Here is a 22,040-nt window from a genome sequence, read left to right on the forward strand (position 1 = left end):
TGCCTTTCTTATGTAACAGATGTTTATGAGTTTTAAGAGCACAGTTCCCGAATTTCAAAATTTAGTTGAGATTAGTTTGGTGCACAGTTCTCAACTACCATGTTATACTCTATCATTATCAATTAAAATTTAGTCATGTTATAATAAGATTTAAAACTATAAAGTCAACAACGCAAGAAAAAAACTTTTGGTACAATTAAAAAAAATAAAAGGTTTGTTGGGTGAAATTTGATCGAAGAAACCTTGCTGGAGGTAAAAATTAGTTTGAGGAAGAAAAATAAGGAAATGATTCGGGACATTTCCATGAGTTTGAGGAAACTGTGTTTGAGGAAATCTAACTAGGATTTACATATATATATACATATATACTTTTATTTTAGTGGCTGTCCTTGTAATATTCCTGGTGTTGATGTAGGTTTTGGAAGCATGGCTCTGTATTTGTGGTTCCTTGGCATGTTTAAAGTTGCATGATACTTATAATTTTGGGCTCTTTGTGATTGATGACTAATAAGAAACAACTAAATTTATTTGCCTTATAACAATTTTCAAGTAATTTTGATATATTTTATTGTTTAGGTCTGACGGCAGTTGAACCATTTTAGCAAATTTTATTATTCTTTGAAGTATGAACTTTTGAGAATTCTAAGATTGTTAGTTTGCTTGAATATTAGTTTTGAATATTGTCTGTATTGGTGCTGAATATCAACCAGTGCACATATCATGGTTTGAAAAATTGCACACAAATTATGGCTAAAGACCATTTTAAATAGAAAATATAAATCTTGGCAAGCACTTTGTCATATATCATCTATCTGTCATAAAATATGGCTCTAAGGACCTGGCTCTTTGAGAAAGTAAATAGATAATTAGGTTTTTGAATTTTTTATTATCATGTCTTCCCTTTGAATTTTTTTTCTTTTATTTTCTCTGGTTATGAAATGGACTGAACGATCAATGGGTAATTATTCTTTTTTTTTTTTTTTAAAATTTTCAAGTCATAAAAAGAAGAAGATGATAATTTTCCGCGGAATTTTGGGATTTTCTCAGAAATTTTCCGCTGATTTTGCCGTGTCAAACTTTTTCCTTTGACTCTGATAAAAGGTCAGGTCAAGTGGTGGATCCGTGAAAAAAATCACCACCATATCTTGTGTCATATTTTGACACCTGTGCTCAGTTGCATGAATTTTTGGTGACATTCCCATTTTTATGGCGTCAGTCTAGACAAACTGGCGCCAGATGTCAAAATTGGGACAAGGCAATTGATGCTCGAAAAGGAAGGGGCTGGGTTAGGGCGTAAATGAGTCTAGATTTTACTTGTAAGTAGTTCAAGAGTGGTAGTACAGTTATAGGTACGTTTAAAAAGATAATTATTATAACTTATTAGATAAAAAACCCCATCAATTAAACTACTCTCTCTCTCTCTCTCTCTCTCTCTCTCTCTCTCTCTCTCTCTCTCTCTCTCTCTCTCTCTCTCTCTCTCTCTCCCTCCCTCCCTCCCTTTCCCTTCCTCTTTTTTACTCTCCCTCTCTTTCGTTCTTTCTTTGTCCTCTCTCTCTTTCTCTGTCTGTTTCTCTCTTTCTATCTTTCCCTTATCCATATCTCTCTCTCAACGATACTTCTATCGATCTTCATGTTAACTTTATAAAAATCATCTGCTTATAGTAGAGAAATGATATTATTCTGTTACCATTGTAAGGGCTGCTCAACTTAGTTTACCCTTTTTACCTTTTGTTTTTTTTACAATGTTTAACAATTTTAATTTATTAAAGATACTTGAGACTTATTTGTAAGATCCGTAACCACCAGGCTACAATAACAGATAAAACAAGTTAAGACATATACTTCCAGGCCTTTTGACCAAATGTTAATTTTAAATCTCTTGAATAGAAGATATTAAAAAAAACAACGTTGGAAAGGACAATTCATTAAAAATTTACATAAAGGATGTAAGTTATATCTCTACTATTAAGAATTGATGTACAATAGATAGATCATATACTATATGAAACTGATATTTTGTGTTATGATTTTGTTTGAGTTTGACCTAAGGACCGATTCATTTTCCTCCTTTTTGACAAATTGCATTATCATTACTGGAAGATAAAAGTCATCATGTTTCTTTCTTTACAGTGGCGCTCCAATTTCACCAGTTTCTGCGCCACATCCAATGCAAAGTAAGTTTCAATTTTTAGATTGTGACAAATTGCTATTGTAACATCTTTTTATGATTTAATTTGATGAACACTTTCTATCTTCCGAACACCCCCTACACACACACACAAACACACACACACACACACACACACAGAATCAAGCACCTATGCTTTTTGAGAAAAAAATTTACATCCTCTTTTTATGCAAAGATCAGATGAATTTATTATAATACCAAAATTGTAGTGATTTATGCTCTAACTCAAAAGTTCTTTGTATTGTTAATCAAATGAAGGGATGACAAAAGTTAAGGGTCATACTCAGTAACCTAAGCAAGGGTGAATTACCAATTTATTTTGACAACAACTTCAAAATTTAAGTTTCAAAACTCAGAAATCAACTCGTATCAAAGCAGTTTTATTGATTCTAAATCATTTCATGACTTGAGAGGGCCACATTCCAGACTTTATGCCTGCCATAGTCCAACTGTGAATCTTAGAAATAAGATTTAGTTTCCATATATATATGTATATATATATATATATATATATATATATATATATATATATATATAATATATATATATATATATATATATATATATATATATATATATTTATTTAAAATTATGCCCTTCTGCCACAACACCATAAGATATCGTCGCCTGGGCATTCCATGAAGGAATATAGAAATTACATCAAACAAGATGTCTTATGTCAACAGGAATCACCCATGTTGTCCAAGTGAGCAAATTGGGGGTTAATAATCTCACTCACGGAAAAAAAAACCCGAAGTGCCTGAAGCGGGGCTCGAACCCATGATCTTCCGGGCCACAGTGCAATGCCTTAACCACTCAGCCACTTCGCCGAGTGTATATATATATATATTCAATTTGGAAATACTATTAGTCAGCCTCTTTGTTCTGGAAAGGAGCATCGTGTGTCCCCGTTATCTTCAAACAATGAAATTTAAAGCCCTTGATAAAACTATTTTCCATTCAAATTCAAAAACTCTTGAAAAATACTGATTTCCAAACCGCCTTTTTTTTTTTCAAACAAATTTGTTTAAAAATATCATTCTGATAAGAAATTGAGAGAGATGACTGAAACTGCTCCCTTAAAAATATAAACAAATTGCTGTCATTTGATAAGACCAGATCATGTTTGGTAGTTGATTGATCAAACAGTGTTATTACTATGTTATGCAAATAATTCTTTACTCTCCAGAGCCATCTCCGGTCCCTACCTATCAAGCTCCCCCACCACAACCATCCAATGCCCCTAAGCCCTGGATTACTTCCCCTCCTGCCCCTGTGCCCAACACGACACCAAAACCATTTGGTGCTGGTAGTGGTGGTGCTGCCCAGCCTCCTCCCAAGCCCAGTGGAGTTGGAGCCACACGAGGCAAGAAGGGAGATGCTGCCATGAACCCAGCAGCACTGCCGACTGGAAGGATCCCTGTATGCTCTGGATGTAATATGCCCATTAGGTAAGACCTGGAATTGATCTCTTGTTTTAGCTCACTCAACCCTAACACTGGCTATATCCGTAGTTTACCCGGGTTTCTTTTACCCCATGCCTATGTATTACATTTTTATGAGACAAATTATAGGCGTAATATCAAAGCTAATGTTTTTAGATTTTACATACTAGTGGTAGTTGAATAAAACTATCTATGTACATGCTCATTTTTAATACTTTTTTTCCAATTTTGAAAAGTAGCAAAAATCTCTAGGATTGAGTGAATTAAGATTCAGGTCTTATTTGAGTGTTGACAGTTAAATAGATATCTGTGAAGGATGATTTTTTTTCTTTGTGAATTATCTCTTTTTTAATTATATTCTTTAGTAACTCTGCTGTCTTAAGGAAAACGACTGTATGTTTACTTGTAATAAGAGGTCACATACAGTCTTTTTCCTTAAGACAGCTGAACTACTTGGAATATTTTGAAAGCATTTGAGGGGATTCTTTTGTCGGGAGACTTATTTTTGCAGCTGAGTGGAACTTTTGTGTTGTCTCAAACTAGACGTACATATAGGATGCTCTTTGTTTTACTTCTGTTCTATATTTGAATAGTCTTCTTGTCCTTTAAAGCCCATTCATTATATTTTGAAATTCTATCATCTTTTATTTTACTGTTGCTGATATAGCTCAAAAGTCAAGCACTGTAAAACCCCTGAAAGGAAACATAATCGCAATACTAATTATTTGATTAGGGAGTTATTATCTCTTTCAATGGACCGATGATTAGGTCAGATATTGAAATATTCACTAAAATCTGCAAGGTTTTATCTTATGCCTTATATGGTGTGATATCAGTCAAAGCACAAAGAAATATTTGAAGAAAAATCGTCTAAAAAAATTTAGCTTCTCTTGACTGGGAATTGAACCCTGAATCTGTTGAGGAGGACTGAGGTTTGATTCCCTGTTGAGGAAGGTGGATTTTAAGATGATCTTTTCGTAAAGTCAAAGCGACCTCATTGGAACAAACCATTTAGCAGAAATTACTCCAACTAAGTGACATTCCAATTAAGCAATTCTGTGGATGACCTTTATAATTGGAGCAACCCATCTGCAACACATCTATGACAGTAACAATAACAAAAATATGTAAAGAGCTTCCATTTAGATGCTTGTCAAAATTTTACCTTCTGCCTTTTATAATATTTAACATTAAACACATTTCGGAAAGAATAAGTAACAAAATCTAATGATGACACTCTTGTATGTAACTAGCATCAAACCCATATCCCTGAGACATCCATTATAGATCAAAGAGACACAAAACCTGTTCCACCAATGATTACAACGCATTAAGTGCATACTAAAATCAAATCAGCCAATTACTTCTTTAACTGTGCTCTTATTAATTATTGTTCCCTCCTAAAAAATCATACAAGAAAATAGATAAATAAATAAAATTTGTTTTGCCCATTATCAGGCAAAAAATTTTTTTAGAAGATTTTGAGAAATTATTAAATAATCCGGGCATTAGGTGCATTGCATCGCCACAATAGTGGCTAAGTTTCTTGCTCAAGGAAAAAGGAGATACTAACAGTGGGACTTGAAGGGTTCTATGGGTTCAGTACAATGCCATATCCACTCTGTCATCTCACATTCTAATGTTTTGTTTGTTTTGTTTTTTTTCAAGAATTCATGAAATGATTTTGTTATCCCCTTCTGTTCACCATCAAATTTATTTCAGAGGAAGAGATTCATTGTAAAAGATTGAATTAGTTCCAAAATCCTGTAGCTTTAACCTAGTTTTCCTCTTAATAACTAGTTTAATTATGTCATGAACAGAGGCCCATTTGTGACAGCCTTAGGCAAGTGTTGGTGCCCTGACCACTTTGTATGTGCAAATGCCCAGTGTGGGGTAAAGCTGTTGGACATCGGCTTTGTGGAAGAGAGTGGCTACCTGTACTGCGAGAAGGACTATGCTGTCCATTTTGCCCCGCATTGTGACAAGTGTGGACGGGCTGTCATAGGGGTGAGATATTGATGACAATGACAATTTTTCTTTTAATTTGAAAAGCTCCTTGGTCATGACAAGATGGTGGATAACCTTCAGGTTCACTTCAGATCATGTATGCTATGGACAAAAGTTTCTTGGCTGTTTTGAAAATACTTCAATGCTAACTGTTAGTAGTTATAGTCTAATTTTGCCTCATGTTTATCTTCCGATGAAAAGTGAAAAACTTTTTAGTTTTTCACATCTTGATTACATGAAAGACCCATAAAATTTTAGGGTTAGGTTAGGATATATATTTTAATTTACATAAATACAGTATTAAAAGTTTTAAAAATGTTATAGCTGAATTTTTACTTATTTGTACATTTTATTGCCATTTATTTGGAGTGGTGTGCATTACAAAACAAACATTCAACATTTCTGAGGAACATCGCCAGAAATTATGTCAATATGTTGTAAATATGAAAGAAAGTTATCGAAGTATGATGTTATTGGTATGTGCCTATCTATTTTCTTTTCATCATGACCCAAATACCCAAATAATTGTTTAAATCACAAGTCGTGTGTGTGTGTGTGTGTGTGTGTGTGTGTGTGTGTGTGTGTGTGTGTGTGTGTGTGTGTGTGTGTGTGTAAACAAATTTTTATGGGCATTCTTGCTTTGAATCTCATAGATGAATTTTTTTTTTTTAGATATGGAAAGATGTGTAACATATAATGCACCCCCCCCCCCCCCACCCTGTTCTTGACTCGTGATAAAGACTTTTTTGAGTTTTACTCCTCGTATTTGCTGTCTATTTTGCTGCTTTCCTTGACATTGTGTTATACCAAACAAACCTTTTAAGTTGTTTTGTCTTCCGTTAGTGCTTGATCCTTCATTTTTAACACGGATGAATTGCTATGTGCTTGCTTTATTTCAGGAGTGTGTCAATGCCATGAACAAGAGTTTCCACAAGGACTGCTTCCTGTGTACTCACTGCAACAAGCCAATTGGAGGAAACCAATTCCACTTGGAGGATGGGAAGTTCTACTGCGAAACTGGTAACTTGGTGTTCAAATTGCATATTTACTGATAATGCATAGGTTTTTTTTTTTTTAACTTATCCCTTGAAAGTGATGATTATGAAAAGTAAAAGCGGACTATATAGTGTTTGTTTGGTATTGATTTATTGTTTGATTAATTTAAGGATTAACGTCTTGCTTAAGACATTTGAAATTTAACTCCTCTTCACCTTGTAGTTTGCAATTAGGATCTCATGCTTTCATTCTTTGATTTTAAGATTATCTACAGTACTGAATGCCATATTGAAAATCTGTCCAGTCTTCTATTTTGTTGGAGAGATTATTGTGGGCTGAAAATATTTTCATGGAAGCCATGAGGATTTTTTATTTTTATTTTATATAAATTACAAACAGACTCCCAAAAATTAGGATATTTTCTATTATGAAGGTAGAGTAGAAGAGGCACATGAGAGAAATTATAAATTTGTATTCAATCTTTAAGAAAACATATCTTTATATTATGATGCAAATGTGATATGCAGAGCGCTCGACATTTGGCCAACAACAAAAAGCATATTACACTTACACACACACACACATACCCACACACACACACACACACACACACACACACACACACACACACAACACACACATATATATATATATTTTATATATATATATATATATATATATATATATATATATATATATATATATATATATATATATATATATATATATATATATATATATATATATATATTATATATAACTGTCAAGAAATGAATTGAAGGTTTCTTCCTCTGTAACTTGATTTTATTTTTGTTAATCAATCAGATTGGAATGTCCTGTTCCAGACCATGTGTTCTGGATGTGATTTTCCCATCGAGCCTGGAGATTCATGGGTTGAGGCCCTTGGTAAAAACTTCCACTCAGAATGCTTTAACTGCACGGTGAGTGAAAACATTCTCATCATATAGTATAGACTTCACAAATTTTAGACAGACATATTTGTCAAAGAGGAATTCTTAATGCTAGGGGAGTTGCAATTGACAATCCCTGTGTCTTGGAAAATAACGAAAATGTAAGAACATGTTGTATTGGGGAGAGGGGTTGGCTGATCATCATACTTGGTATGCAACCAAACTGGCCTAGATTCATTAGAATTTCCCAATTGTCAAAATTTTGTTTTTGGTTACCTCTTTATCTAAAAATAGGTTAACAGACGGATCTCATGAGGATCATTTTGAAAAGTTATTTGAAATAACAGACCTGCGTATTTCAAAATTCGTAATTTTTATGAGATAAAGATTGTAGTCATTATGGTTTGCTTTAAAAAAAAAAAATTAAAAAAAAAAAAAATTACCCTCACAATGATTAAATAACACTTCAAAAATCCTTTAAATTATGATGTATGGTATCAACTTTCATTATCAATAAGTGTTATTGACTTAGAGATGCTCACATGAAGTTCTAAAATTGGAGCCAAATTTTCAGAAAAATCTCAACTTCATGTGGGGTCATTCTCGGAAACTACGTGTAAAGTGAGTGCTCTACCATCTGAGCTATGGGTCCCCCCCTGCACAAAAAGGCTAAATAGTTTTGTTAGATGAAATAAAGGTTTAAAATAGATTTTAGATCTTGAAATTTTTATTTATGTAAACATCACTTGCCAGAACTTGTCTTTTTGAACGCTTCCGAGACATTTAACAGGTTTTTCACACTTTTGAATTGTTTGTGTTTTTATTCTTTTTTGGGGAATTTTGTTTGTTTGTTTGTTTTTATTTTTTGCTTTTATGATTGTGTTGTCACACACTTTTGTTAAAATGAGTCATACACTTTGAATAGCTTGAGTGTTTAATTAACTAGTTGTAGTCTTGTTTTAACTAATGCACACGTTGTTAAAAAGACTATAATAACAAATCTCATATAAAGTTTTTGACTACAATAAATGTTCTGTAATTTTTTGGTGGATACGTCACAATTAGTTGAAATTTTCCATTTGTTTTCATTTGGACTAATTAAAAATTTTTTTTTTGTAAAGCGCTTTGAGCACGTTTAGTGGATATTGTGCTATATAAAAGCTCACGTTCAAAATCTGAAATACAATTTCATGTCCCAGTGAAGTTATTTAATGTTAATGATGTTAATTATTATTATTATTATTATTATTATTATTATATTATTATTATTATTATTATTTATTATTATTATTTATTATTATTATTATATATTAATTATTATTATTATTATTATTATTATTATTATTATTATTATTATTATTATTATTATTATTATTATTATTATTAAAGTAGCGTGTAACTTTACAGTCATTTACTGCCAATGAATTGTCGACGAAAAAATATAAATAATAAAAAGAAAAGAAAAGAATAATGACTTCAAGAAAATTGAATAGTTTTAAACTATAAAAGTAAAATATGTACAGAACTTATAACACAATTGCTCTGAATAGAAACATTTTGATTGTAGACAAATCTCTATCTGACTAGCATTCATTCACTCTACACTAACCCATCTTGTGTTCGTGTAGTGATGGTGATGGTGGTGCATGAGCTCTCATTATTTCTAATTCACATTTGAGTTATTTTGCCTTTATAGAATAAGGATTGATAATCATATAAAATTGTAGCAATATGTTTAAGTAAAAAAGAGGGTTAAAAATAATTAATTAATTTTGACCAATAAAATGATAATGATAATAGCAACAATAATTTTTTTTTTTTGATGCAGATTGTGATGATGATGATGATGATGTTGGTTGTGATGATGACGATGATGATGATAACGATAATAATAATAATAATAATAATAATAATAATAATAATAATAATAATAATAATAATAATAATAATAATAATAATAATAATAATAATAATAATAATGATGATGATGATGATGATGATGATGATGATGATGATGATGATGATAAGTACAATAATGATTTAATGATAATAAAAATGATACTGATGCTATAATTATACTGATAACAATATTAATTATGATAATAATAATAATAATAATAATAATAATAATAATAATAATAATAATAATAATAATAATAATAATAATAATAATAATAATAATAATAATAATAATAATAATAATAATTCTGATGATTATGATTGTGGTGGTTGTGGTAATTTCATGAAAAAGAAAAGTTTTTCCTCAAAACACAAAAATTTGTGGTTGTCACAATTATCAGATAGTTATGAAACAAGGACCCTGGGCTCTGATTCATGGAGCGGGACTACGACGATAGTCCTAGACTAAATCCGTTGTCTCAGACTAAAAGGTGTTGTAAGATATTCATGAAGCCGGACTACGCGAAGTCTCAGACTAAACGAGGGACTAAACGGGTGAAATTTACACCCGCGATTTAGCAGGTGTAAATATCGTAGTCTGGGACTAAATTTCAAAATCATAATATGTGCTATACGCTGGTGGGAGTAATTGTACTGCGATTAGAACAAGGCTACCCGACAGTTTTTGATTTTATTTCTATTTATTTATTTATTTATTTATTTATTTATTTTTATTTTTTTGGTTTTGTTTTATTTTATTTTATTTTCTCGAAGATTCAACAAACGCACATACACTCCTCATCTTGTCCATTCCAAACACTTTCCAGGTACACATACTGTTTCATAGTAACTTACTACTACTACTACTACTACTACTACTACTACTACTACTACTACTACTACTACTACTACTACTACTACTACTACTTTCACTATTATCACTACTACTACTACTACTACGACTACTACTACTACTACTACTACTACTACTACATACAACTACTACTACTACTACTACTACTACTACTACTACTACTACTACTACTACTACTACTACTACTACTACTACTACTACTACTACTACTACTACTACTACTACTACTACTATACTAACTACTACTACTACTACTACTACTACTACTACTACTACTACTACTACTACTACTACTACTACTACTAACTACTACTACTACTACTACTACTACTACTACTACTACTACTACTACTACTACTACTACTACTACTACTACACTACTACTACTACTACACTACTACTACTACTACTACTACTACTACTACTACTACTACTACTACTACTACTACTACTACTACTACTACTACTACTACTACTACTACTACTACTACTACTACTACTACTACTACACTACTACTACTACTACTACTACTACACTACTACTACTACTACTACTACTACTACTACTACTACTACTACTACTACTACTACTACTACTATACTACTACTACTACTACTACTACTACTACTACTACTACTACTACTACTACTACTACTACTACTACTACTACTACTACTACTACTACTACTACTACTATACTACACTACTACTACTACTACTACTACATACTAACTACTACTACTACTACTACTACTACTACTACTACTACTACTACTACACTAATACTACTACTACTACTAACTACTACTACTACTATACACTTACTACTACTACTACTACTACTACTACTACTACTACTACTACTACTACTACTACTACTACTGCTATTACATTTCTATTATATCTTTTATCGCCCATTATTTTTTTTCTAGAAACTTCACGTCTCTCACTGGCCTCATCATTTCTATCACACCACGCTAACGATTCGTTCACACTCCAACCATCGTTGAGTACAGACGATGCAATTTCTTCTTATTTGTTTTCAACGTTTATTTGTTTATTGTTGTGCCGACGAAGGGTTTGTACCCGAAACGCCCATTGTCTGTATTGTTTCCACCGATTCCTATCCATCTTCACTCTTTCGTTAGTATTTTCGGGACCCCATGCTTCAGGCAGCGCTCACCGCTCTCTACTTAGAACAATGCTACACCGTTGATAAGAATCATTTAAGTGCCATCGTTATTTATATTTACTAAAAACATTACACACACACACATTCTCAAACAATTTTTACACCCTTAAACTTGTCTCACACCATTTTTATTTGTGGGGCAAAAACAAAACAAAAAACAACAACAACAAAAAACGATCAAAACAAACACGAAGAAGAAATAGATATGATTATTTCTGTGCCACTTCGTATGACGCATGCGCAGCTGGAAAAGTAACACATTTCTATGACGTTTTGTGATACGTTTTCGAGGAATCCCCAGTTAAAAATAGATTGACCTCTGTAGTCTGAGACTTTGCAAGCGTAGTCAGAGACTTGATAGTCAGGGACGAAGTCTGACCCCATGAATAGCTTACTTTCCGTAGTCTCTGACTTCCCAAAGTCTGAGACTACAAAGTCTCAGACTTTGCTTTAGTCTGAGACTACCATAGTCCCGCTCCATGTATCAGACCCCTGGTGTATTTGTGTATATTTAGCTTTGTGAAGAAAACGGCTCGTTAAAAATAAATAAAATTATATTTAAAAAAAAAAAAAGAACATAAATAAATAAAATTCCTTTTCTTGGAAAAATAATTTTTTAAGTCAAAGTAATCTTAGCTTTGTATATGAAACAGCTCTTTAAAAAAAATAGATTAAATTGAAAAAAAAAAAAACCAAAAGGAAAGAATATTTCTTTTAGTCGAGCAAAGGGAGACTTTTTTTTTTTTGGTCTAGCTCAATAAAAGACTTGAGAGAACTCAGGTATTAGTCCCAAGCTGTGTTGCACATTGAGCAATAGGGGCTAAGCTTCTTGCTCAAGGAAATGACAAGATGCCTATGAAAGGCTTGAAGCTTGGTCTTCCAGTTTCCCGGTCGAAAGTGCGTTGTCTAATTTAAAATTAAAAAAAAATATTATATATAGAGCGCAAACTTCACTGCATGTGTTTAATGGAGCTTTACAAGACTAGTTGACATGAGAATTTTAAGAAAATTAAATGTTACAATTGTAAGGAAATTAAATGTTACAATTGTAGATGATCTATTGAGTTATGCTGATACTGAAGGTCTTGAAACTTTATCCGGGCTGCTGTTTCGTTCCCAATAGGTAAAGGAATAAATGAAAAAGTGGATAAGTAAATAGTTGAAGTAGTAAATGAATAAATATATAAATGAATAAAGAAAGTAAATAAATAAATCAATAGATAAATAAATAGAGAAATGGATATATAAGTTTTAAATTATAAGAAGAAAGAAGTTAATTAATAATAGATAATAAGTAATTATCCTTATTTTTTTTTTTTTATAGTTAGACAGCAGGAGAAGGGAAAAACCCAGTTCAATGTGACACCATAAATACTACAAGCATATCCAATTGTAGTCTTTTATTTAATACATAAGTCTTTACTGCTTGTTTTTCTTCCTTTTTTAAAAATAAATTTGTTTTAGAAAATAATTATTTGTTGTGCCATGTTATGCTATGCAAAGCCATTGATGTTCTTTTGTATTACTCTCTTTTTTTTTCTATCTTTTTGCCTTGCCAGAAATGCCAAGTAAACCTGGAAGGCCAGCAGTTTGTGGCCAAAGCTGGCAAGCCGTACTGCAAGGCTCATGCACGCTAACCCGTGTCTGTTGTGTGTTGTGTGTTACGTCTTTTGTGCCTTTACACAACTGTCAGCAACTATAGGTCTGTAATATAAAGGACTTCTTGTAAATGAAATAGTTGTAACGTAACATTAACAGTCCTTAATCTTAATAAATTTAAAGTTTTGATATTTTACAACATTGAAAAGTGAAATGAGATGAAATTGAATGGTTAACAAAATAAGCAATAATTAATGTTTTTCAACATTGTAGAACAAATTGTGAAAATTGATTAAAAGAGAATGCATACAGGATTGTGAAGCCTCTATTCAGAGATCAAATCAGTAAAGGAAGTATTTAGAAAATTGCTTTATCTAATTTTCTTTTTTTTTTTCACATAACAACGCATCTCAATCCTTTTCCTTTTTTTCCTAATATTTCCCTCTTTTAGCCAACCACAAAAAAATTTCATACCGTTATTTGTATTAGTTTCAATTATATATTATTTTAAGTTGTTGATAAAAAAATATTGAACTGTTCACCATCTGGGCTGCGCTGCTGACCATGTCAACTTCTCCCACTGAGCATCGGCTATTTGATTTTTCTTGAAACCGAACGTATATTTATAATAACTTGAATATGAATAGAATATAGTTTATATGCTGATGCTTGTGTTTGGAAAAGGATGAACATCTAGGCCACCTGACAATTAGTATAAAAACCCATCGTTTTGATAGAGTGTTATGAGCTTCCCTTATGAGCCAGGAAATTCCACTCTTGTTATCTATTTATGCTGAAATTCAAGGGACTTTGTCATCTAATCAGCTTTAGACATCTTTTGGTATAAGCCTGGTGGCTTGATATCAAAAGGTAATCTCGGTATGTTGCTTCCTCATGGGATTACAAAAGTTGTTTGTTTTTATTGAGTTGCCTTCCGTATTTCATGAAGATACCATTACACTACATAGGTTATCGAATAGTTGGGACAATTTAATGTTTATATTCTCATGGACAGAGAAGAAAACTAATGAAGAAGTTTTAGAGCAAGCTGAAACTAGAAGGTTACTAATTCGTACTATAATAAAAAGACAAATGCAATTTTTAGGGCACCTAAATCGACATAAATGTATTGAACATCTTGCTCTCACAGGAAAGATAGAAGGTAAAAAGAGTAAAGGTAGACCAAGAAAAACATATTTGAATAGTTTGAACAGCTGGGTGACAAAGAAAGAGAAGAGTAATATTAGTTTTCTGAGGTTATCTGATCAGAGAGATGAATGGCGTACCATGATCACCAATGTCTGGCACAGACTTGGTACTTGAAAAAAAATTCTTTACAAGAGTATGAGTTTCCGCTGTAAATCATTTTCCGTATCATAACAAACATATAACATGAAAGAAGGAGGATAAGAGATGCCCCTTCTTTCTGAAATTGATTAGACGAGTTTTCCAATGGTTGTATCTTCAATGTCAATACTAATTATGGGTAGTGCAACATTTCAGTCGGAGCCTACTGTCTGATGTCATGGATTTGAGAATCTTTTTGTTTTTTTTTTCAAAGTTTAGCATTCTAGTAAATTTTGATTTGTGCTTTTTTTTAGTTTTGAGTTTGCTAATAATAGCACAAGAAAAATATAATTTACAAGAATTTGAATTGTATATTTATCAATTTTATTATATAATTATATTTATATTATTATTATTTTATTATTATTATTATTATTATTATTATTATTATTATTATTATTATTATTATTATTATTATTATTATTATTTATTATTATTTTATTATTTTATTATTATTATTAATTATATTTTATTATATATTATCATTGTGTTAACTGTTTGGATGGGTTCTTTTTTTTTTATTTGGTGGAGGGGTGGGGAGGGGGAGGTCATAGTTCTCTGCATTTATTCAAGAATGAGACACAGTTTTTTGCTTTTTGGCTGTGATAAGGTGTGGCTTTGAGTCTAGCGGTATATCAGTAGTGGTAAACCAACAGTAGATTAAATCTGTTCATAAAGAGTTATTGGGATCACATGACTTTCAAAAGTTAGTAAATGGTGTGTGAACATTTATGTCTAATAAAATTCCCTTTATGAGACTTAAGCGCAGAGAAACGAAATTGCTATGTTACCTTGTCAATCAGTATCTTTAGAAAAAATCTTGAACAAAAAAGAGCACAAGCAAGTAACACCAGGTTCAATATTTAATGAATAAAAGCAATTTATTGAGCACAATGTAATTTAAAGATTATTAAGTATGATCCTTCTGTAACACATGACATAATTAAAAACATTCTCATACTTTTATAAATTTTCTTTAACAAAGGCACAGTAACACACTCTAAATTGTTTTCTTTTTCTTGAACATTATAATAATTATTTTCTAGATCATTGGAGATCTTTCCACCGTTAGCATTACATCGACTTACACGTTACAATAAAAGTATATTTAATTCACAAATATTGTGCAGAAAAAAAAGGAAAGAATTAATTAGGAAGAGTTGCATTTGTATCTTTTCCAACTTAACATTTTTTGTCATTGCTATAGCAATGTATGATGTGTTGTGATCGACACTCTTGTGTCAAACTTTTGTTGTAGAATGTTACATGGTGCATTGTGTTTACATTGCATATGAAACTGTGTTGTCTCCTTTGCTTATTTATTCTTGCTAACCACAGAGCAATTGAAACCAAAAAATGAAAAAAAAAAAAATATCTCTCCCTCCCTCCATCTCTCTCTCTCTCTCTCTCTCTCTTTTTCTCTCTTTTTCTTTGCAGATCAGGTGTTTTGAATTTCATATCAAAAGGCATGTCTTCTTTTATTTATGGGAATGTTAAATTTAGTATTAGTACAAACCTTCCCATCTGGTAAGACGTACGAAAAAATTTATTATTTTAATAATAAATAAATAAATAAAAAAACCCAAAATAAATAAATAAATAAAACAAGTAAATACCCATCAACAACGTTAGAAAGCACTCATGACAGTCTTCAGAAATGGGGACCGACCTCCATTATCGATTCTATTTGTCGAGTAAATCAATTGCACTTTTAGTTTTCTCATTTTTTACATATCATTTCTTTCTTGAAATCAAATTTGGATTGGAAATCTCAACTGAAAGAAAAGTATTTGCTTAATTTGTTTGTCACAGAATCTCAAATATTGATTATATATTTATTGATTAAAATGTAACCCCATTTTTATTTATAGGATTGTTGCGTATTGATACATACCTTTTCAGCTGATAAAAATGTATTAAAACACTACTAGATTCAGACCTCAACTCACTTTATGCATAATTTGTATGCAATTTTTTGCAAACTTGCTTTTCTTCTTTATTTTGTCTTTTCTGTCTTGAAAACAAATTAAGATAGGAAATATCAACTAACGTGGAATGGGGCAACTAAGACCAGCCCCCCCTCCCACCTTGGATTGAAAATTATTAAACAAATATGGTCAAATGTACATCTTTTGATAGATTTCACCCCTCCCCACACTTTAGAACAAGAACATCGGACATGTTATTTCAATGTCAAGTTATATCATATAAAGATGTTTTAAACATCTTATTATATTTCATTCAGACCTTTGAGTTAGAACTCATTTTATGCATAATATTCATGATTGCATACTTGCTTTTCTTTTTAAAAAAAATATTTTCTATCTTAAAAACAAATTAAGATAAGAAATGTCAACTGGAAAAAAGTGCTTCATTGTCTTGTTTGCTACAAGTAAGGCTTCACTTATTTAGTCAAGGACGACTCTTCTAGCCAAATTTTTAATATGTGTGTTTTTTTTTTAATAGTACAGCAGAGTAGATGCTATAATGAAAATCTAAATAAAAGAAAAATAGAGTATAAATGCATTTTCCGTATCAACTTTACACCCAGGCATTCATCTTTTTAAAATCATAATGGACGTTATTTAAGGAAAGGTCAAAATGGCTAAACTTAAGCTCTCTGAAGACTTGATTTGGAGAATGGAGATAGTCACTGGTTCTGTCCCCAAGTTTGGACAGTGAACACTATTTTGAGGACAAATATTATGTTAATAAACTATTTGAAAGGCTGAATGCAAATGTCAAAAATCACAAAATTCATAAAAATAGGAAGCCATAACACTAAAACTAAAATAACAGTCTGGTTGGAGGGCGTCGTTGTGATAGATATTTCACCCTTATACCATACACGATTGTCATCAGGTCACCAACTTCTTGGCTCACATTTTAGATTATAAGGATAATTCGAAGAGCATTTTTTTCTTCCATTAACATAAACATTAAGAATTGAAGAAAAGTCTTTCATTGGTTTTGATTAGGTTGACTTTATGGGCACTACTACTCACTACCCTATCTTTAATCTTTGGTGCTCTTTTAATGAATACGCCTATTCTGTCCACAGTATACTTTTGAGAGCACCCCTCCCTACAGAATCATCCCTAGAAATCAAGCGAAGAAGCCTGGAAAAAAGTAGAATTGTGTGTTCTGATGAGAATGAGTGTGGCATAGTCTTTTTATATTAATTATTGTTACACAAATGGTGATGATATAGCCTTAATCTAAAATTGTTGTTGTCTCTTATCATTTATATTTTCATTTCATTACGATCTATCATCATCATCATCATCATCATCATTATCATTCTCACCATCATCAGATAGTATGATGTACATCAATTTGACTCCCCACTACCTTAAGGTCTGTGTTGAAATCCTCAACATTTTGGAGAGATATGTTTTTCTCTTTTGGTCGAATGGGTCCACAAATGTTTGAAAAGTAGGCGTATAACTTCAGTAGGCATTCAATATTATGTTTTTGGGCAGTGGGAGTTCTTTTGAAATGTTTTTGTTGTTAAAGTATTGCAATTACACTCAACCAAAGTATAAGGGTAATTTAATCCAGTGTAAAACTATAACTCACGAGAAAAAAATAATAACAAAATTATGTGAAAGGGTTAAGGGTAATTCGATCTAGCATAAAACTCAGCAGCTCATACAAAAAATAAATGTATCTATTTTAATGTACATTAATTTTATAAAAGAGAAGTAACTAACTTTTTTCATTGTGTTTTGTAAGCAATGACACTTTAATTTTCGTTATGTCTTCAACCCATTGTTATTAAGGAAATAAAATCATTGATACTCTCTATGTGTAGAACTTATTTTTAAGAAATTGTAATTGGATCAATTGTGTAAAGTAAAATCTTATCAAACGAGGACATTTGGAATATAATAGATACAGAAGCAGTCAAACAAAAAAAAAAAGTAAAATAAAAAAAACCCATCTCAAACTGAAATGAAATAAGTGGTATGATTTCTTTGTAACTTTTTTTTTTTTTTGTTTGTTCTTTTTTTCATTTATTAATTATCAGATATTCAATTTGATTTCATGTGATTACATGCCTGAAGTTAAAAATAATTGATAGCCCCAAAATTTTTACCCATTGATGAAAATTATGTGTTGTAATATACAATTTACACCCTATCATACAGTGCAGTTTATCTGAATGATATGTGATGACACAAACCGATGCTTTTTATTGCATATCCCACGTTTAGAATAATGTATTTACACATGACTTGTTTCTCCTCTGTGTTAAACTGCTGTTGTTTGCAATCGCTGGCAACCATTTGCCTCTCAACTCACCACCTACTTCCGTTGCAACGGATCCTGCTATTGGCCCAACCTGTTACATATGGAGATTATACAACATCACTTAGGCTAATTTAGTTTTATACAGTAGGCGCGGGTGGTTGGATGGGAGCATCACCCTTGAATCATATACCTATGATGTTCGCATGGGTGTACGATCCGATAGTGATGTCGTTTCTTCTTCTCTTTACTAGCCTATCCTGCTCCTTTGGTTTGTGATTGTATTTTTGACAGGGGATATTTTTTTTCTGTAAATCTTCTGCCTGTTTGTTCTTGGTTATTTATAATTTAGCTTATGATATCTTTAGGTTATGATTTTGATTTACATTTGTACTATTTTTGTTAGATTGCTTGTTTTTTTGTTTCAGCGGTCTCTCATATAACCTCAATTGTGTTGGAAGAGACCTAAAGCAACAAACAAACAAACAAAAAAAATATACAGTAGGCCTTTTTTTTTCTTGCTGCTGTCATTGACATCTTGGTTGGCTTTTTTTTCTCTTTCTTGTCGTCAGTGACTTCTAGATTTTATTTTCTTGCATTTATGATCTATTTATAAAAAAGATTGTCGTAAAAAATGTGCTAAGAATCTGGTATTCTAGCTGAGACTTGTATGCTGTTTTATACATTTGTACCGTTCTTGTTTTTGTTGCTGTCATTTTTACAATATTATATATGTTACATGTGTATTTCTTTACTGTTTCTGTCTACACCTTGGTTGACTCAAAATTTGAAGGAAAATAAACGGCCCAATATCAAAGAGCCCAAATGAAAAACATGAAGCACTAGAAAGCAAGAAGGGGCTCGTCGTGTATTTTCAATATTCGTTCATGCACCAGGTCTACATTCAGAATTATCATATGGGCTGGTAATAAAAGTGTGAGGCCACCTGTGGTACAACGTGGATTTGTAAGGGCTAACAGAAAAAAATTGGATATCCCAAGATGTGTAAAGATGTTTGCTCTATGAATGTGATGAGATCACAAAAATAAATACTTTAAACTAATCATATAATCACTGTCACAGGCATTACTTTTGTCCATTTCAAACATTTTAATTGAGTATTTGTAGTGTATTCATTACGAAGAAAATATTTACGTTTCAGTATAATCTCTTTAATTAACCTTATATCTTTAGCATCTTTATTTAATTAATTTTTTTAAAAATTAAAAACAAAAACAAAAAAAAAAAAAACCCCAACAAAACATGAGTTTTGAATCCTGATTTTTTTTCTTGTTGAAGTAATTTGTGACGTGTTAATTTGTTGTTTTAAAAAAATCTTTTGTCTGTGTTTGCGTGTCCATGGTGATCCAAATGATTGTATGCTGTTGACTTACCCAGATCCTATCAATCTTTTTATTCTTCCTGTCCATATTGACAAATACATTTTTGTTTTGTTTTCACATTTATTCACCAATATTTGTAAACTGTGATATGAGAATCTATTAATAATTGGATTGTGTCAGATCACTAGAGAAAGACTGAATAAGATAGAGTCGGTGACTTCATTGTCAAGTATTGATGTTTGTAACGAGAGGAACATTGTTAGAGTAACAAAGAATAAGACTTGCACATTTATACAAATTGTATTCAGGCAAAGCGAGTTTGTATGATTTGATGACCACTTTGTATTTTTACCTCTCTACTGCTCACGTGAAAATTGGGCATTGAAAATTTTGAAAAAATTCCCAGTCATGTTGAATTTGAGAGAGATGATGGAAATTGAATTTTGCCCTTTAGATTTGCACTCTTAATGGCAAAGATATTTCTGTGTTGTGTCCAAATTAAATCTTGTTTCTTGTTGCTCAAAGTTAAGAAGAAGAAGAAGAAAAAAAAAAAGAAAAATGGAAAGATTTGTAGATGAATATGAAGTCGTTTCTGTGAGATTGATGCTACTTAATTTTCTGTGTTCAGTTTTAAACTTTTAAAACTAACCTTTATATGCTTGTCTCAGTTTGGGTAATCTTTCTATTTATTTTTTTTAATTACAAAGATTATTGTAATTTTCTTGATTAAAAAATCATGATAATCTTAAAAAGATATTGAGTAACTGTCGTAATTTGGAATAATTGTCACACGATACAATATCTTTATTTCAGATTAATAAGAAATAAAATCACTATTGATGACTTCTTTGCTCACATTTAATACGTTTCACACACACACAAAAAGTGATAATAATATTGTTATTTCTGTTTTTCGTTATTTCAAATTTAAATGTTTGGAAACAATTAATAAAGCGATTCATCTGGAGTCTCATTTGATCGAAATAATATAAGATCTCTTTTTACTTTTACCACCTCGGTTATATGTCGAGCCATATCCTCAGTGTCAACGAATAATCTCATTGTGTTTCCTTTCCTTACTGCCCTGATGCACGTGACATAGTCGTGACATCATTCACTGGAATCACTAGTTACTTTATTCATGAGAATTTATCATGATAATGATACTTTTGTTCATCTCTTGCATGACATCTGACAACATATCCATGCGGTGCTACATATTGTTATGCCAATTACAACCATTTTATGTTACATTGTTCAATCTCCTCTAAAGATTAAATAAATTTTATTATTGCTGCTATATTTTCACTTTGCTTTGTAGTATAATAATAGTTTATATGGATTTAAAAAAAATAAATAAAAAGGATAATATAGTAATGCATTATTAGAAAAAAAATGTAAATAAGATATGGGTCGCTGAATTTAGAAATATCTGTATTGAATTGTAGGTACATTTTGTCATGAATGATTATTATTATTATTATTATTATTATTATTACTATTATTATTATTGTTATAATTATTATAATTACTATTATTATTATTATTATTATTATTATTATTATTATTATTATTATTATTATTATTATAATTACTATTATTATTATTATTATTATTATTATTTATAATTATTATAATTACTATTATTATAATTATTATTATTATTATTATTATTATTATTATTATTATTATTATTATTATTATTATTTATTATTATTACTATAATAATAATAATAATAATTATTATTATTGTTATTATTATTACTATTAATATCATTATTATACCTATTATTATTGTTTTTATAATTATTGTTATTATTATTATTATTATTATTATTATTATTATTATTATTATTATTATTATTATTATTATTATTATCCCTCACCATCGTTGATAGTACGATATTTGTTTCTTATCACAACATTTAGATCCAGTAAGCAATTTTTTTGTTTCCATGCACGACATTGCATAACAATGGCGAGCAAA

At 30.9% G+C, this 22,040-nt stretch overlaps 1 protein-coding gene across 10 annotated transcripts in view; it reads left to right on the forward strand.

Annotated features, from left to right (window-relative positions):
- Nucleotides 1–19,961, forward strand: part of LOC144973259 (PDZ and LIM domain protein 7-like) — a 61,902-nt gene extending 41,941 nt beyond the window's left edge. For 7 of the 10 annotated variants that reach the window (XM_078915493.1, XM_078915491.1, XM_078915497.1 and 4 more), the window contains 8 exons: nucleotides 2,131–2,174; nucleotides 3,378–3,639; nucleotides 5,454–5,640; nucleotides 6,540–6,660; nucleotides 7,462–7,577; nucleotides 13,073–13,215; nucleotides 17,521–18,857; nucleotides 19,213–19,961. In XM_078915493.1, coding sequence (XP_078771619.1) covers nucleotides 2,131–2,174; nucleotides 3,378–3,639; nucleotides 5,454–5,640; nucleotides 6,540–6,660; nucleotides 7,462–7,577; nucleotides 13,073–13,150 — 808 coding nt within the window. In that variant the 3' untranslated portion in view covers nucleotides 13,151–13,215; nucleotides 17,521–18,857; nucleotides 19,213–19,961. The remainder of the gene's footprint in view (nucleotides 1–2,130; nucleotides 2,175–3,377; nucleotides 3,640–5,453; nucleotides 5,641–6,539; nucleotides 6,661–7,461; nucleotides 7,578–13,072; nucleotides 13,216–17,520; nucleotides 18,858–19,212) is intronic. The other 3 variants (XM_078915492.1, XM_078915494.1, XM_078915498.1) reach the window with 1 other exon arrangement.
- The last annotated feature ends 2,079 nt before the right edge of the window (nucleotides 19,962–22,040 follow it).

This window comes from Berghia stephanieae, chromosome 5, assembly GCF_034508935.2.
Source record: "Berghia stephanieae isolate SIO BIC M18660-M18661 chromosome 5, UCSD_Bste_1.3, whole genome shotgun sequence".
NCBI classification, from domain to species: Eukaryota; Metazoa; Mollusca; class Gastropoda; order Nudibranchia; family Aeolidiidae; genus Berghia; species Berghia stephanieae.